Raw genomic sequence first — 19663 nt, forward strand, 5'->3', positions numbered from 1 at the left:
CCTGTTGGCCATCATAATGCAATCATCACAAAATCTCAGTGGCATATAACTTTAGTTTACTCACCTACAGGTTAGCTGGAGATCATCTCATCGAAGCTGGGCTCAGCTGGAGCGATTCTTCATTGCTGGCCTGATCATCGTCTTCCCATAGCTATGGCAGAGAAACAGAAGAACAAACCCAGTTGCACAAGTACCCTCCAAGCATCTCTTATGTCACACATGCTGACTTCCTTGTCCAAAGCAAGTCACTGGCCAGGCCCAGAATCTAGAAGTAGGAAAATATACCTCCCCTCTTCGAAGGAAGAGATAACAGCAAAGGATAGGATGAATAGTAGTAGAGTTGGGGCCATAAGATTCTACCACAGTCAGCATCACACTAGCATTTGTACAGGATCTCAAGTGTTTATTTCTGCCTTCCCATGTATTTCTGCTCTTCACAACAGCTCTGTGAGGATATTTTTATCTTCCACATTTCACAGAAGAAGAAGCAACCGTAAAGGTAAAGTCATTTACCAAAAATCACTCAACTAGTTAGCAGTAGAAGGGGAATTTTCAACTTTTTTACAGCAAACAGTCAGAGGGAAAGTGGTGGACTTTTGCTCTATTTGGTCTTAATTGATTTTGTTTTTTGTTTTGTTTTGTTTTGTTTATAGGCTAATTTTGGAAAACGAAAATCAAAGGCAGTGAAGAAATCCGAGGTAAAGCTATATGGCTGTATACCGGGGTGTGATGGTAGATTGTTGTTTTTTTCTTGTTTGTTGTCTAATAACCAACTGTCCATCTAAAATGCCTTCACTGGGAAATTCCCTGGAGATCAAGTGGTTAGGTCAAGGAGGTCAATGCTTTCACTGCCAAGAGTGCAGGGTCAATCCCTGGTTGAGGAACTAAGATCCCACAGTCCACGTGCCATGGCTAAAAAAGGCTAACCTGTACTCCTGCCTAGAATAAAAAGATAAAGTTTACAGCAGGATAATGATTGCAGCATCACAAATCCCGAAGAAGTGATCCTCCCTTAAAAAAAGAAATAGCAGCTAAGGGAGTTGAGTCATGTTTTAGAGATAACTAGGCTATAGCAGTAATTACTAAAAATTTGTGTGTGTGTGCCCCCAGTATATGTGAATATATCTATTTATAAATAATATATAATCTACTGTATAAATACACTTTAAAAAAGAAAAATTTAAAAACAAGTATTTTAATAATCTTACTGTTGATCTTTAATGAAATAATGTCATCAAATACAGTATTTTTTAATTTTTTGTTTGATTTTAATATCATATTAGTTGGAAAAGATACCTTACAAAGAGCAACATACACAATAAACACAGGGAAAGTTTCAATAATGATATTAGATGGAAACCTGTATTTCAATTAGTCTCTTTAATATTTTTGATTGGGGGAAGGTTGGATTCTTTTCCTATCTGATTAGCTTTCTTTTGTCTTGAACCCCATGGGGTGGCTAATGAACAGCTTCTACTGTAGCTGGAAGTGTAGACTCTGCCATTTTCTTGTTTATCGATGTTGTTTTTTGGCATTATTGTCAATCTGGTATCATTTCACTACATGAATCTCTAAATCACTTGTCCATCTGCGAAGATTATTTCGGCTAAAACTAGATGATATAATCTATAATGTCCCATAATCAAGCACATGAATATGATTCTTCATCTTAAAACAGAAACCTTCTCTTGACCCCGTGTTGTTGTTCACTCCCTCAGTTGTGTCCAACTCTTTGTGACCCCATGGACTGCAGCACGCCAGACTTCCCTGTCCTTCACCATCTCCTGGAGCCTACTCAAACTCACGTCCATTGAGTTGATGATGCCATCCAACCATCTCATCCTCTGTCGTCCCCTTCTCTTCCTGCCTTCAATCTTTCCCAGCATCAGGGTCTTTTCTTATGAGTCAGCTCTTCACATCAAGTGGTCAAAGTATTGGAGCTTCAGCTTCAACAACAGTCCTTCCAATGAATATTCAGGACTGATTTCCTTTAGGATTGACTGGTTTGATCTCCTTGCAGTCCAAGGGACTCCCAAGAGTCTTCTCCAACAACACAGTTCAAAATCAACAATTCTTCAATGCTCAACCTTCTTCATGGTCCAACTGTCACATCCATGCATGACCACTGGAAAAACTATAGCTTTGACGAGATGGACTTTTATTGGCATAGTAATGTCTCTGCTTTTTAATGTGCTGTCTATGTTTATCATAGGTTTTCTTCCAAGGAGCATGTCTCCTTTAATTTCATTGTTGCAGTCACCATCTGCAGTGATTTTGGAGCCCAAGAAAATAGTCTGTCACGTTTCCATTGTTTCCCCATCTTTTTGCCATAAAGTGATGGGATCAGATACCATGATCTTAGTTTTCTGAATGCTGAGTTTTAAGCCAGCTTTTTCACTCTCCTCTTTTACCTTCATCAAGAGGCACTTTAGTTCCTCTTTACTTTCTGCCATAGGGTAGTGTCATCTGCATATCTGAGGTTATTTATATTTCTCCTGGTGATCTTGATTCCAGCTTGTGCTTCATCTAGCCTGGCATTTCACATGATGTACTCTGCATATAAGTTAAATAAGCAGGGTGACAATATACACCCTCGACGTACTCCTTTCCCAATTTTGAACTAGTCCGTTGTTCCATGTCCGGTTCTGACTGTTGCTTCTTGACTGGCACACAGGTTTCACAGGAGCCAGGTAAGGTGGTCTGGTGGTCCCATCTCTTTAAGAATTTTCCACAGTTTGCTGTGATCCACAGAGTCAAAGGCTTTAGTGTAGTCAATAATGTCCTCCAATTATTGCCCCATTTCTCTGTGCTTCTTGACATCTAATCTTCAAAAAAGTTGCTATGCTCAATTTCTCTATTATTTCTTGGGGCTTCCCAACCCAGTCCAGCTTGAGTTCCCATATTCTACCAAAATAACCTTTGTCAAGATCACCGTCTTACTGGAGGAGTATCACACAACTGCTAATCATCACTTCCTTCTCTCTGCCTCTGTGTCACCATTTTCTATTTATTTGTCTTTTACTTCACTGGCCACGTCTTCTTATCTCCTTTACCAGTTCTTCATTATCTGCCTACCCTCTCAACATCATTTGCTCATATCCCCCAGTGGATAAGTCAAAGTCTTCTCAGTAGCCAACAAGGTCCTATGTGATCAATCACACATCCCTCCAATTCTCTGGCCTCATCTCCTCCTGTTCTCCCTTCAGCCATTCCCAGCCCTCCAGCCACACCCAGCATCCTGGTCCAAGAGCACATCACATATACTTCTACCCCTCAGCTTCTGCTCTGGCTGTTTCCTCTGACTGTGACACTTCACCTCTAGATATCTGCATGGCTTGCTCACTCACCTTCAGGCACCTGCTCCAAGGTAAACTTTTCCTCAAGGTCTTCCTTGACAACCCTATATGCATAAATAGCAATCCTTCCCCTCACTCTGTCTCTCTCTTACTGTGTATTTGTATTTGTCACGTTATGTCATACTACATATTTATTCTTTTAAAAAAATATTTATTTGTCTGCACTGGGTCTTCTTTGGAATCTTTAATTCTGACATGTGGGATGTCGCACATGTCCTGGGATTGAACCTGGGCCCCCTGCCTTGGGAACACAAAGGCTTAGCCACTGGATCACCAGGGAAGTGTCTATCTTTACTCTTTATTTACTTTTGGTGCTTGTGTCCCCAGGACCCAGAACAGTGCCCAGCATATAGTAGGCTCGCAATTAATAGTGAATGAATATGCTGTGAAGAGCCAATCCATATTCAAATATTAGTGAAGGTTCATTTCTTTCTTTCTACTTTTTCAATAAAACATACAAAGTTATTTTACCCTCTGGGTTATCTTCACATCCCCGGGGTTAATGTAATCCACTTTGAAAATTACTGGACAATAGAAGTGGCTCTCCATCCTTGGGGAGTATAAGAATCTTTATGGAGCTAGTTTACAGTACAGATTCCAAGATCTTCCCTCAGAAACTCTGATTCAGGAGGTCTACTGCTTGGATCCAAGAATCTGCATTTGCAAGATTATACACCTCACATGAGTGATGCAGATAGTCCCAGGCTACAACTGGGAGTACTTTTCATGTATTTGGTACTCTTCTTTTTCAGCTTTTAATTCCAGGCTCAACAAAAATGGGAAAAAACTTCTTTAGCATATTCCATCAACTCACACATAGCTTACACACAGAATGATTCAGTTTGTCCCAATCTCCATAGACAAGTGGTTCTCAAAGTTTTGGATTATAAAGACTATATCTAGATGGCTATCTGTATCAGTCAGTTTTGGCTATGCTGCAATAAGAAAGTGAAAGTGCAGTCACTAAGTCGTATCTGACTCTTTGCGACCCTGTGGACTGTAACCCACCAGGCTCCTCCGTCCATGGGATTCTCCAGGCAAGAATACTGGAGTGGGTTGCCATTTCCTTCTCCAGGGGATCTTCCTGACCCAGGGTTAGGACCTAGCTATTCTTCCCAATAACTTCAAATAGTCAAGGAAATAAACTGCTGCAAAAAGCGTTATAGCAGTTCTGATTTTTTTAAACCAAAACAAAACTTCTGCTTCTCTTCCAAGATTAATTCCCTTCAAAGCTTCAAGGAAAAACAAACAAGGAAGCAAAACAAAACCCCAAATACAAAAACAAAAAACCACTGATGGTAAAGAGAAGCTTTTTACTCACATTATCAATTTGAAAAAAACAATACTTATGCTGTTTTCTATGTATGAACAATCCTAGGACATTCCTCTGAAAAGCAGGTGTCCAGTGGCTATGAGAACTCTTTACCTTCAAGCAACTTTAAAAAGAATAAGATCAACATAATACAGAAATTGAAATCCCAACTAGGGGGTGTGTGGGGAAAATGAGGAAGGATCTAGTTCTATCTACGGCTTTAAGGAAGTTAAAATAAGGATGACAGGAAAGACTAACATGCCAACGAAAAGGCGAGTTGAGGTGCTTCCAAAAAAAACTTTGGTAGAGAAAATAGGAATGCTAAATCCCAGGAAGCCTGTAACAATCTACAATTGGTCCAAGTTAAAGACAAAACTGTCCAAACAATGTTGAAGTCTAAAGGAAGTTGAAAACTAGTTTGTGAATTTTTGCTCTTGTAATAAGTTACAAATGTGGGTTTGGTGTCTTTTGCAATGTTCATATTATATTCATTTTTAATGTGAAGAAATAGTTGGGTTTTTCTCCTGCTGCAATAAGAACCAATCCTCAAATCTTAGTGGCTTGACTTAAGAAAAGTTAATTTTTTCTCGTGCAAAGACTGTGGGTCTGGGTGACTCTCCAGTGAACACATCCTTCATGTGTTGGCCCAGCCTTCTGAGCTTGTTTGATTCTATGGTGCCTCTGAAACATATGTTCCCCTGATCACCATAGCAGAGCAGAAGCAAGTAGCATTGTTGAGCACTGGAAATTAAATGTTTCTACCTGAAACCAATACATGTTACTTCAGCTCACATTTCTGTGTGTAAAGCAAGTCACCACCACATCCAGCCACAAGAAGGAAATGCAGTCTCACCTTTTGCTTGGAAGTAAGAGTTAAATAAGATTTTGGTAAATAGTACCATGTTTACCACAAAAACAAATCCTAAGAAAATACTTAGATCCACCCATCTACCTTTCACCATCAACTACAGGCAGAATAGTAGCTGTAATTTTAGTATCTGTTATTGTAGGAAGGAAGGAAGTTACACAATCAATATAATTTCAGTGATAGTTTAAATAATTTTGCTTCTTATTAATTTTAACAGCTTCCACACACATTGGAAAGATAAATACACATGAATGTATAAGGAATAGTTTATATTCTGTCTACAGCAAACACTGGTGTAAAAATGCACGTACAAACCCCTTTAATAATGTCCTCTAAGATCATCAGCCTACTGCTCTAGACGTTGAGGATCCATGGACAACTGTGACTTACCCAGTCCCTTTAGAGTTAAAACTTTTTGCCATCAGGTTTTACACAGTGAATAAGAAAGCCTTACTTTTACTGTTTTCAGCCATCACCCCACAATAATTTCCTAACTTTCCTTTGATTATTGCCATTGTCAGCAGCCACGGTGTTGGTATTTGCCATTACCATCAACTTTAAATTTTAAATGGTAATATTATCATAAAACTGATTCTATTTACAATAAGAAATTGTAGAAATAGAAAACTGCTTAATTTCAAAGGCAATCTTCTCCCCCATGTTCTGGTTACACCTTCTCCCATCCCATCCTCAACCTGATTCCAACAATTTTGTCCTTTCTCCCTTAAAGCTTCAATCTTTCCCATTCCATTGGATTACTTACCTTACCCTTTACTCATGATGAAATCTCTCCTAACCTAACAACAAAAATCTCTTTACTGTGTCCCTTTATGATACTATCTTTCCATTTTTTCACTTCAAAGCCTAACTTTAATGTTTTCTATATTGAAAGCATGATGACCTTCTTTTTCATTTAGCTGTTTTTTTACTATATTAATTCTATATACAATTACAAAGGCAAATAATACCATGTGGCTTAAAATCATGAAGATATTAAAATATTTAATAATTTATTTAACAATTGATTGGGCTTAGATGGACTTCCCTGTTGGCTCAGAGGGTAAAGAATATACCTGCAATGCAGAAGACCCAGGTTCGATCCCTGGGTCAGGAAGATCCTCTGGAGAAAGAAATAGCAACCCACTCCAGTATTCTTGCTTGGAGAATCCCATGGACAGAGGAGCCCGGAGGGCTACAGTCCTTGGGGTCACGAAGGGTCAGACACAACTGAGCAACTAACACAGACACACATAACATAAAACACCTCTATCACACACACACCTCCTCATCCTTGATTCTCTCGACTAGAGACAACAATTTTCAAATATTTGTTGTTTCTTCTGCTGTTTATATCAGATTCCTTAAAAACATATTCATACAGCCATTCTTTTAAATAATCCTTTGGTTTTTTTAGCCACTCCATCTTCTTCAGAAGTAGTAGGTGCCCCAGTTGCTAGGATTTTCTCGAGTTCTCTGGGGATTAATTTGCTTTATTCTTATGGACTTCCTTTATTAGGTTTGGGTTTCATTTCTCTCATATGTGCTAAACCTATTACTACCATCCCATCTGCTTTCCAGCTTCCAACCTTTCAATAATGTCCCAAGTCTATAATCCTCTCCCCCATTCTTCTTGGCCTTATTGATTATGCCTTTTAAAAAAATTCTACTACTCTCATTTTAATGAAATTTGGAGAGGAGGCAGAAGTTTCTGTAAAGTCTGTGTTCAGTCTCCCATGTCTGTGTACAGGACCAATCAACAGAGTTAACCCATGCTTCTGTTTCCACTTTGTCACTGCCCATTCTGGCCTCAGCTCACCGAGGTCTGGTTTCTGCCTCTGACATTCAGCTAAAACTTCTGCTTCAAGGATCCCAGTCATCTTTGTTCATCAAATTCAGTGGCCTTTTCTCAGCTTCCACTTCTGAAGCTCTCTGCAAAATTAGACGCATGAGCAACATCTCTCTGGCTGAAAAGCAAAATATCTTCTGCTTATTCCACATCCTCAGCTACTAAAGTGTAAAATTCTCCTCAGTGTTCTTTGTGGGGTTTTTTCAGTTTATTTTTGGGGGGTCTTTTTGGTTGTTGGTCTGTTTTGTTTTTCACCTTTCATTCAATGCATTCCAGGTCCACCATACCCCTGAAGCAAGTCTGAGCGAGGAGAAAGAAGCTTCTTCTGAAGTGAAGGTCAGAGTCTGTATAATTACCCAGAATGGACACTTGATGTTATATTTTTGTAGCCACGCGTTTGGGAAACAAACTCACTCAGAAGGACAATGCAGATAGTGGAGTGCAGTTTATTACACCAGTGGGCCCAAGGCAGAGTCTCCTCTTAGCCAAGGACCCCAACCAGTTTTTGTGAAAACCTTATATACCCTAAGTGTATGTGCCCAAACCTACCTTCCCAAATTGCCTGAAACTAGTCTGAACAAAGGAAAAGAAAGATACAATCAAAGTTAACCCATGATTCATATGCCTTAAACCTAGGTAGTTAACAGTGGGCAATTATCAACAGGCCTGTGGTCATATCCCAATAAGCATAACAGAATTTGTGATTCTATTTGGTTACACAGATAATTAGGGTATTCTTTTAGGCTGTGGAGAGTCTAGGTACAAGCCCTGGGGCTCTTCCCTCCGGGAGGTATGGTTTTCCGGTTGGTATGTTGTTTCTATGTTGTTTCCATAGATACTGGGCCTATAGCTCAGTCCATAGTCCAGCCCAAGATGGAGTCCTGCTTTCAAGATGGAGCCTGTTCTATCTGTTTCCTCCTTCAATATATGACTCTTCCTGGGACCAAGAGTCTTTTAATTTTTTGTTTTTGCTCTAAGAATGACTGAAAAGTTGATGACACTTGCCCAAGTTTTGGTCTAAAACTCAGGAGAAAATGACACCTCAGAAAGGGATAAATTTGGGAAAAAAAAGAACATTTTTCACCCAATTAAAATATTGCTTTTTCAGTAGAAAGGTGATTGTCCCTAAAAGGGTGACTGTCCCAGCTGTCAGGGCACTTAAATTTTATCGGTGGAAGGTACAGGAGCTAAATAATACAAAGTTCAACTCTAATAAGTGCTACCAAAAAAGGCACATGGAACCATAGAAAGTATTAACTAGTAGATTTTATTCTAGACCAGTGTATCAAAAATTGGTGTATTTAATGATAAATTTGTCAAATTTCCTGGTTATTTGATAAAGTTTACAAAAAATCACGTCAGATAGAATGACTTTCACAACTTTTGCAAAGTTTTATGTGGTCTTTAAGTGACTGATTTTTGTCTTCATCACAGCCCTTAAAGATTGTTTAACTTGTTTCTGCCCCAGCTTGCTGTTACTGTAGCTGGAAGGCACTGAGCGAGAGAGGGGATTGGGGTGGGGTGGGGACTCTTGGCCGGAGGCTGGGGAGACCAGATAAAAGGATGTCCATCCTTCACGGGGATGCCTGGAGCACAGAGAGAGAGAGAGGGAGAGAGCATTGACTTTCCACAACTGGCTTTTGACCCAATTGAACTATTTCCAGCTTTCACTTGTTTCCTCTGGATTGCTGCAGATTTTTTTTTTTTTTTAGCAGCACTGAACACATGTGGGATCTTAGTTTCCCAACCAGGGATGGAACAGGGGCCCCTGCAATGGAAGCATGGAGTCTTAACCACTGGGCTGCCAGGAAATTCCCCCACAAGTCTAATTGGCCTCCTGCCTATCTGTCTGATCTGATCTCCAGAAAGATCTTCCTCCAATGCAAATTTGGGGAAATGCAAAAAAGCCTCCCAGGGGCTTCCTCAGGACCTGCTGCCTTATCCCCCACCACCCTCTTACTCTCTCCCTCAGCCTGAAATGCACTGTTTTTACTGTCAGGGTTTCACAGTTCTGCCTGGAGTGTGTACCCACCACACCCTGCCAGTAGACTCCTCCTGAGTGCTCTCAGAACGCAATCCAGACATCAGCTCTTCTTGGAGATGTTCCCAAGCCTCCTAGTCAGGCCAGGGACCCAGAACACAGTCCTGAGGGCATCTTTGGCCCATGTCTACCAGGGAGCTTGAGCATGTCTACCTTGGCTCATGTCTACCAGAGATGGGCTTGCCTGTCCCTCTTCTGGTTGGTATACTCCTTGGCAGGGTTTCCTAACCAGTGACCATCCCAGCTGAAGCACCACAAACCTGGGGCCCATCAGGAGGGACTGATGTGCACCACCCTCCCTGTGTCTTGCTAGCACCAACCCTCTGCTAACACCTGACTTTATTCCATGAGGCCTTTTAAAGTGCACCTGGAGGGACTTTCCTGGTGATTCAGTGGTTAAGATTCTGCATTCCCACTGCAATGGTCAAGAGTTTGATCCCAAGTTGGGAAACCAAGATCCCCGATGCCTCATGGAGAAACAATAAAAAAAAAAAAAAAAAAAATGCCCCTGGAAAGATGTATTCTCTCCCACTCTGGATCTCCAAGAGTACTGCATCTTGTTTGTATGACTGTTACATCACTTACCCTAGTTATTATGTGTATTTCTATCTTATTGTCTAGATGTCAAACCCTTGAAAGAGCCAATGTCATGTTCATTTTACCAGGATTTTGCACAAAGTAGGAGTTTGACAAATGGTTTTGCATTTATTAATAGAATTAATCAACTTCATTCATCAGTTCATTCCATGAGACTATAATCAGCGCCAAATTTGCTACTCCTTAAGGTGACTGATGAGATACACTGATTTCTTCAAAGGCAGAATTTTATGTTGGCATTTGAATAATTACAGCTCCCACTGATTTCATGCCTAGTACCTGCCAACCATTATACACATCTTATTTCTAATCCTTGCAATAACCTTGTAAGACAGAAGATAATATCCCCATTTTACAGATGAAGAAGCTCATGTTTCGTGAGGGTAGGTAAATTGCTCAAGACCATTTAACTGTAAGTGCCTAAGTTGGGACTGAAAGCCAGGGTTGTTTGAGTCTAAAAACCATCAGACCACATCACCCTCATCTATGCTGTGGGGTAGGTGAGTCTGTTTGGTTTCTTTCCTTCAGGTATTCATCTTTAAAAAGATTTTAGCTTGTTGCTAAGTTAATGTTTATTTTGTGCTTTATAGCCCGCTTCAACACCAGACACATCTCAAAAAGATTTCGTGGATAAAAAGTGCTTAACTGCAAAATACACACATCTCTCCTGCGAAAAGGTCTTCTGCCAACCATGGCAGAAATGCGTCGATGGGACGTGTCTTTGTAAACTTCCTTATCAGTGCCCAAAGAATGGTACCAGGGTATGTTCAACTAATGGGAAAAGCTACCCAACTTACTGTCAGCAGAAGAGTTTTGAATGCTTTCGTCCCGAGGCAAAGTTTTTAAAAAGTGGAGCATGCACAGTTGAAGGTAGGAAAAGCCTACTTTATTATATTAAGAAGAAAATTGTCTACTATATTGTCTATTAGAAAATACTTTTCCTTTGAAATGTTATAATGACAACTCAAAATTCTTCTCTAGATCCTCAGTAGTAGTTTATTATATTAAGAAGAAAATTGTCTACTATATTGTCTATTAGAAAATACTTTTCCTTCGAAATGTTATAATGACAACTCAAAATTCTTCTCTAGATCCTCAGTAGTAGTTGGGGTGATAATAAAGAAATTAGGAATCATCAGTATACAGTCAGCCATTGAATCTAGAGCATATGACCCTGAGGCTGGTCCTTCCCACCCCCTCAGGGCCTATGCCATTGTCTGCTGCCCAGCCCTCAGAACCAACCATCCCTTCTCTCACTTCTACTTGGCTAAAGGGATTATTCCCAGAGCTGTTGAGTTGCTTTAGAACCCAGGGGGAAATGCTTTACATGAGATTGGTACTTAAATAGAACATCTTTGGACCCCCAACCCCAATCATTTATTCCAGTTTCCATCCCACCAACCCCTACCCCTCTCCCTAGCCCCAGCCTCATCAGCCTTGATCCGGGGTTTAGCTTAGGCCACTGCTGGCCGGGGACATACTCCACCCTAGCAAATGACAACACACCAGATCAGAGAGACAGACAAGACAAAGACTTCATCCAGGTGCCTGATGTAACGAGGAGGTTGGGACCCTAATATGTGAACTAATGGAGTGATTAAGATGAAAAGACTCGGGCTGCCCTGGTGGCTCATTGGTAAAGAATCGATCTGCCAATGCAGGAGACATGGGTTCAATCCCTGGTCCAGGAAGACCCCACATGCCTTGGAGCAGCTAAGCCCCTGCACCACAACCACCAAGCCTGTGCTCCAGAGCCGGGGAGCCACAACTTCTGAAGCCCACTCACCGTACAGTCGGTGTACCCCGACAAGGGAAGTCCCCGCAATGAGAAGCCCGTGTGGGACGATGAAGACCCACGCAACCAAAAATAAATAAGAAGATTAAGGGTCTCACTGTCAGTCAGTTTCATTGCAAGCCCCTCCAAGCACCCCCTCCATTACCGACAAGCTGTGCGGCCTCTCTAGACTGCGGTTTCCGCATCTGTAAAATGTGAGTAACAGTAGTTCCTAACTCATCAGACTCTCGTGAAACTTTAACAATGTCCGTGAAGCTCTGTGAGGAGTGAACAAGAAGTGCTCATGAAATTTGAACTATGACAGCAAGTTTCAAGCTCGTTGTCTTTGGATATGAATTATCACAGGCATTTCATGAATTTACAGAAGAATGCTTGAAACATTCTTTTTAAAGATACCATGGCATGCACCGGAACACAGTAACCTAAATATTTTTGCGTTGCTGAGTTAAGATGCCGGGGTACTGAGGACGGAAGGAAGGGAGATCCCCGAGTCCAGCTCCCTTACCTGTTGGAGAGGAGGAACGCGATAGTGCAGATTATTCTGTTGGTGTCAGACTTCCGTCCTCTTCAGGCATGCAGTGGCTTAAGTATGTGAGAACACATAAACGTTTCTTACATTTTCTTTACTTGTATAGCTTACTTTTAAGAGCATGGATTTTGGAGTCAGATCAATACAGCAAGTACAGATTCCTGGCTTCACACCTTGAGCAAGTCACTTAATCTCATGTATAAAACTGGATAAATGTAGGTTCCTCATGTGTAAAAAAGGGAATAAATATCACCCTAGTCTTCATAAAATTGACATGAGGATTTTATGATTTTTTTTTTTTACAACTGGGTATCTCAGCCACTGATACATAATAAACTCATAAAATAATTGCTTACCATTATTTGTTAACATATTCATAGTGTTCAAAGTTAATTAAAAATTATGCATTTTATTTCTTTAGAGGCTTTTAATCAAGAGGATAAAAAATGAATGCCTGACTATTGCTAATTCTTTTAAAAAAATCTTTTTTAATTTTAGGGCAATTTAGTGTTTCCTTGTCACATGGAAAACAAGATTCAGAAGGAGTTGTTGCAGTAAGACTTGCAGACCAAGATAGAAAAATGTTTGTGTGTGGAGACAGCTGGAGCATTACTCAGGCCAACGTGGCCTGCCTTGACCTTGGATTTCCACTGTGAGTGCTTGCTCACTGAATTTTCCCAGGGCTGATTTTATTCTTCCAACTATTTGTCTTTAGATTACCCTGTCTTTCCATGCCTCAACTTCCTCAAATGTAACCTGAGGATAATAACTACCTGCCTCATAGTGTAGTCATGAGGGTGAAATGTGTTTATGCTTGACTAGTAGTTAGAACACTGCTGAACGCACAGACTGTAGGTTTGCTCAGGTCTCTGGATGCAAATCCTTTGCTCATCCATAGAGTTGCATACTCTACGTTTGCATCCATGCAGTTGGGTGCATAACTGTCTCTATTCATCTATGATTATGTCCATTCCTTCGTACCTAATGTTGTTTGTATACTTTTTCTTTCTGATTTTTTCTCATCAACCTTGCAAAGATTTGTCTATTTGATTGTCTTTCACTTTTGTATTTGTAAATTTTCTCTTGTTTCTTTGTTTTCATTAATGTTTGCTGTTATCTTTGACTCTCTCTCTCTGCTTTTCCCTATTGTACTTTTTCTAATTCTGTGAGTTAAATGCTTAGCTTGTCAATTTTCAGTTTTTCTTACTTTCTAATGTAAGCATTTAAGGTACAAATTTCCCTCCTGTTAATGCTTCATCTGCATGCCTTTACAAATGAGTATTTCATTTATTATTCAGTTCAAAATATTTTCTAATTTTCAGTATAATTCCCCCTTGACTCAAACATAATTTAGAAGTTTGTATTTTTACTTTCCTAATGAATATATTAGTTTGCTTTGGTTAACTTTTTGTTATAAATTTCCTATTTAGTTGTGTTGTGGAGAGAGAATTTCTCCACATGAGGACAATTGTTTAAATATTTTTTGAGACTTCCTTTGTACTGTGTATATTTCAAATGCTTCATATACAGGGTTCTACATAATGGAAGTGTTAGAATAAAAATTTTTATTCCATTAGAATAAAAAAGCATGTCAATTGCTTTATTCAAATATTTTCCCATTTATTTATTTATAAGTTTTCAAGGTCTTTATCTTTTGAGTGTGTCCCTTATAAACAGCACATATCATTTTTGTTTTTTTTTAATACAATATGATGATAACTGAAGAGTTTAGTCCATTTACATTATTGTGATTATTTACATTGTTGATTTTCCTGTCTTATTTGGGGCTTATTATTTACCCTTTTCATATCCTCTATTTCTTCCTTTTAAAAATTCTGTTGGATTAATAAAACTGTTGTTGTTTTCTTAATCTTCTTTTTTTTCCTCTATTTGGTTTGAAAATTATATACATCCTATTTCTATTCCATTAATGATTATTTTCACGTTTATACCATGAATCCTTAACTTATGAAGTTCTTGCCCTCTTCAGAAATAATGCAAAGAATGTCACTACCATATCAACTTTTCAGTATTTTGTTCCACCTTATTTGTATGTATTCCTGAAGTTAATTGCTATCATCATGTAATAAGCAATTATCAGTACTGCTGTTCAGTCAGTGGTTATTCAGATGGACTTCATGTTTGCCAACTTCTTGGTTTGTTGTTTCTTCTTGCATCTCACTTCTTCATTTTTCATTCAATTTTTTTCTTCCTAAACCACATTTGCTAGTAGTTCATTAGTGAGAGTCTCTTATTGTTAAATTGAGTCATGAGATAGTTCTTATTTTTGACAGTTTGTGACCTACAACCTATGATTTAACCTAACAGCAAACTCTCTCACTCTTTGATCTCCCAGTATTTTGTCCTTATCACACTTTGTATAAACTCATGAACAGACTTCTCTATTTAGTCAGTGGGTATTTCCCTTAATTTCTTAAGAGCTCATGGAGGTCATTTATCTAGTACTTTCAGAGAGTCATACATTGAGAGGTTTCTCAGATAATTCACCTATCAGATTGCCCCAAATGACTCCCATTTGTTCTCATATTTCGACTCAGTTTGGCACAGTTTCATGACTACTATATCTTCATTATGGATCTGAACTTCTCTGTTCCCTTTAATTGCTCTCTTTTTCCCTTTCATTGTAATTTATCAGATATTTATATTGCCATTACTGCTTAATTTTTTGCTTACATTTCCCTCATGCATCTTTGCTGAACCTTGTATTTTTAACCCATTTCCCCCATTAACTTCTAGAGAAAAGCAGAGAGCAATTGAATGTTCTGGAAGCTCACTGTAACTCACCATCTCTAGGATATTGGGTCATTGAGGTAGCCTCTTAGTTACACAAATTCTGAACAAAATGAGAAGTCCAAGCAATGGCATATAAATGTCAAAATACCACTTAACACTGTTAAGACTGAATTGAGGCCATAGCTTAGCATAAAAGTAGAGAATTAAGCCAACTGTTAGAATTAAACTAACTCAACCTCCCTGATTCCAGGTAACCGTGGGGCCAACCAGGTAAGACTCAGCATGGGGCAGGGTGAGAATGGAAGAGCAGGGTGGACCTGGCCTGCTTTTTATTTCCAAGATTCCCTAATCAAATTAATTTTCTCCCTTTTCTGGAGAAAAGAGGAGTTAACCAGTGGAGAGGCCAAGGATGACACATCTCAGGTTGGAAAGAAATCAGGAATGTTTGATCAAAGAGACATTTCTTCTTAACAAGAAACAGAGGAGGAGAAACCAATATTTTTGGTTGCTTGTTGTATTTTGAACTTTTCCAGTCAGTTTAAATTGATTGTTTTTATCTTTACAAAACTCAGCGAGGGAGTTATATTCCTTGTTACTGGGGAAGATGTGGAAGCTCCGAGAATGTAAGCATCTTGCCTAACCTATCACCCATACATAGAAAATAAAAGGAAATTAGTCCCTCACCTCCTACAGTAGAATTATAAACACAAAGCACTAATTATTCTGCTTTAACATTTCATTTATTTGATTTGCAGAGGTGCTCTTGATACTCATGGAAGAGATCCTGATCTAAATTCCGCTGAATGTCTGCACGTGCATTGTCGAGGATCAGAGACCAGTTTGGCTGAATGTACTTTCACTAAGGGAGTAATCAACATTTTGAAGGGGTTGGCTGGCATGGAGTGTTACACAGAGAGTGCAGGTCAGTGGAGTACTTGCCCAATATTTTCCCTTCCTTAGAGATTGTTTATTTTATACCAAGTCTGTAGTAAACAAACAAATTACAGATATCCTGTTTTCAGTCACACACAATGACAAAATCACATTTTGGATTTTAGAGCCCAAATTGGCGCTTTTCCCCTATTGTACCTTTCTCCCATTCAACTATTACTTCTATCCTGGTTCCTACAGGGGAAGTAAAGTTGTTTGATTCCACTGTGATTCTTGGAACATATGGATTAAAATTGATGTAGCAAACACAAGTAAATATTAGAAGAAACTCAGCATCTCCTTTGAGGAGTCCAGCCAATTACATATTCCTTTAGAATGGTTAAGTGATCACATCTATGCTTGAGACAATTACTGCCACTTTCCTCCTTCATCCTGATGTTGGAATATTTTAGCTATATATATAGTGTTAAAGATCAAATCTTTTGAATTGATGCTAAAAAAAGAGAGCCATCAAAATGTAAATGGCACTGCCCAGGTAAGCCTCGGGTGGGGCTGGGTCAGCATGAAGGAATGGGTGAGCACCAGCGTTCGCCAGTGTCAGCAAGGGCTCCGGATTCCCAGATCCCCTCCCCCAGTCTCAGAAGAAACCTCCACAATAAATGCTGGCTTTCAGAGTTTATCAAAGGACCTCCATAAACCAGCTTTGGCATTTATTTTCCCTTTTAATATATTATGTTAATGCTACCACTCATGCATTTTATATCACTTTTTATTTGTGCTTGATTTTATCTACATGTCCCCATTATTCCAAACAAGTGATAAAGATGTCATCCACAACTTCATAGATAAATTTCACAGAGACAATTCTATTTTACAGCTCCTCCAGAAAAGGACTCCTTTCAATGTGTGAATGGGAAACGCATTCCTCAGGAGAAGGCCTGTGATGGTGTCAATGATTGTGTAGACAACAGTGATGAGCTGTGCTGTAAAGGTAGGGATGAACCCAGCCTTTAAACCCCCAAGTGCTTTCTTCTAAGAAAACAGAAGCAACTTTCCCATTGATTTAAGATCCCATCTCATTGCATTTTTTTTTTTAATTTTTTTTTTCAGTGGGTTTTGTTATACATTGATATGAATCAGCCATAGAGTTACACGTATTCCCTATCCCGATCCCCCCTCCCACCTCCCTCTCCACCCGATTCCTCTGGGTCTTCCCAGTGCACCAGGCCTGAGCACTTGACTCATGCATCCCACCTGGGCTGGTGATCTGTTTCACCATAGATAATATACATGCTGTTCTTTCGAAAGAGTGAAAAAAAAACCTCCCCTCTTCTATTTTGCACAGACTGCCGAGGTGAAGGTTTTCTCTGTAAATCAGGTGTTTGTATTCCAAAGCAATATAAGTGCAATGGTGAGCTGGACTGTATTACGGGAGAAGACGAAGTTGGTTGTGAAGGTAATTTAAAGTTTTGTGGTTGTGTTTTACTATCATTATTATTATTTGATCCAGGGGTTTTAGAAGGCTTTGTAATTATTGCCTAGATCCAATTTGTCAATAGGGCCTATAAAATGGCAATTTCTTTTTCTAAAGTTTTTACTGAAGTATAGTCAACTTACTATATTGTGTTAGTTTTAGGTGTGGGCTTCCTTGATAGCTCCAGTGGTAAAGAATTGAACCTGCAATGTTCAATCCCTGCGTTGGGAAGATCTGCTGGAGAAGGGAACAGCTACCCACTCCAGTATTCTGGCCTGGAGAATTCCATGGATAGAGGAGCCTGGCAGGCTATAATCAATGGGGTCGCAAAGAGTTGGACACAACTGAGCGACTAACACTTCACTTCATAGTGATATATATCCATACACACACACACACACACACACACACACACACACACACACACACACACATATTCTCTTCCAGATACCTTTCCCTTAGAGGTTATCACAATATATTGAATATCATTCCCTGTGCTATACAGTAGGTCTTTGTTGGTTATTCTTTGTGTGTTGGGGGGTATGTGTGTGTGTGTGTCTGTGTCTGTGTCTCTGTTTATTAATCCCTAACTCCTAATTTATCCCTCCTCTCTTCTTTTAAAAAATGGCAATTTCTAATTCAACATTCCTTCTGCATTTATTAACTGGAATCTTGTAGAGAAGAACTATTTTGTTTCCATGAAATGCAGTTCATTATTGAAAGGCAAAGTGATATTTAATTCCTTCCTTTTTCTTACTACATTTCAAAGCAGTGAGCAGGTGCTCTTTGTTTTTTAGCGCTCACTGGAAAACCTCCAAAGGTGGGGAATATTTACTAAGTACCTAATGCATGCTGCAGTCCGTGGGGTCGCAAAGAGTTGGACATGACTGAGTGACTGAACTGAACTGAACTGAACTTAGTGCATCCCACCCAGACTGACTTCATGCTCCCATTAATGCATTCTGGAGGAAAAATCTTCTTAGTTAATATATTTATTCATCTACCCAATGGATATTTATTGAGTTCTTACTGTGTGTGCTGGTTCCTATTCTTAAGACACTGGGATTACCACTGTGAATAACATTTCAAAATACCTGCACCTTCATAGACCTTACATTCTAGTGGAGGAAGAGAAACAATAAAGAAAAATAAGTAAAAATATCTAGTAAAATAGTAAGTACTTTTTTTAAAAAAGCAGGAAAGGAAGATATAAAAGGGGGGATAAATTCTGGAAGTTTAGACAAGGTAACTTGGGAAGGCACACTCTCTTTTATTTTTAGGTAAAGAACTGAAGGAAATGATGATCCAGCCATGTAGATGTCTGTGGAAGAGTATTCTAGGCAGAGGCAACAACCAGTGTGGTTCTGCTAAGATAGGAACATTCCAGTATGTTTGAGGGACAGTCAGCAAGGAGGCTCATGTGGCAGGAGTTCCAGCTGTGCATACTGAGATTACGAGACAAGCAGGTGGGGACTTCCTTGGGGGTCCAGTGGCTAAGACTCCACAGTCCCAATGCAAGGGTCCCAGATTCAATTCCACATGCCCCAACTAAGAGTTCACATGCCACAACTAAAAGTTCCCATGTGCTGCAACTGAGACCCAGGGCAGCCAAATGAAAAAAAAAAAAAAAAAAAACAGGCAATAGGAGAGGTTGGAGAGGTGCTTGGTTGGGGTGATCAGGGCAGCTCTAAGGAGGTCTGTTAAGGAATGAAATGGGGACTCTCAGCAGAGGAACGGCATGATCTGAGTTACATTTTAAATCAAGATTACTCTGGCTGCTGCGTGGGGAATAGGCAGGGAGAAGCAGTAATGAAGCTACTGAGTAATCCAGGGAAGATGACAGTGACTAAGATAAGCTGGTAGGAATGGAAATGATGAGAAGCAGTCATCAGTTCAGTTTAGTTCAGTCGCTCAATCGTGTCCAACTCTTTGCGACCCCATGAACCACAGCACACCAGGCCTCCCTGTCCATCACTAACTCCCGGAGTCTTTGCAAACCCATGTCCATCGAGTCGGTGATGCCATCCAGCCATCTCATCCTCTGTCGTCCCCTTCTCCTCCTGCCCTCAATCTTTCCCAGCATCAGGGTCTTTTCAAATGACTCAGCTCTTCGCATCAGGTGGCCAAAGTATCGGAGTTTCAGCTTCAGCATCAGTCCTTGCAATGAACACCCAGGACTGATCTCCTTTAGGATGGACTG

The 19663-nt window shown here is 39.8% G+C and overlaps 1 protein-coding gene across 1 annotated transcript in view; it reads left to right on the plus strand.

The window, feature by feature from the left end:
* Window positions 1–19663, plus strand: part of CFI (complement factor I) — a 46810-nt gene that overhangs the window by 7701 nt on the left and 19446 nt on the right. The window contains exons 2-8 of the mRNA XM_065907290.1: window positions 654–698; window positions 7659–7718; window positions 10611–10890; window positions 12843–12996; window positions 15854–16020; window positions 16867–16980; window positions 17335–17445. Of these exons, the coding sequence (XP_065763362.1) occupies window positions 654–698; window positions 7659–7718; window positions 10611–10890; window positions 12843–12996; window positions 15854–16020; window positions 16867–16980; window positions 17335–17445 (931 nt within the window). The remainder of the gene's footprint in view (window positions 1–653; window positions 699–7658; window positions 7719–10610; window positions 10891–12842; window positions 12997–15853; window positions 16021–16866; window positions 16981–17334; window positions 17446–19663) is intronic.

This window comes from Muntiacus reevesi, chromosome 16 (genome assembly GCF_963930625.1).
Source record: "Muntiacus reevesi chromosome 16, mMunRee1.1, whole genome shotgun sequence".
Taxonomy (NCBI): Eukaryota; Metazoa; Chordata; class Mammalia; order Artiodactyla; family Cervidae; genus Muntiacus; species Muntiacus reevesi.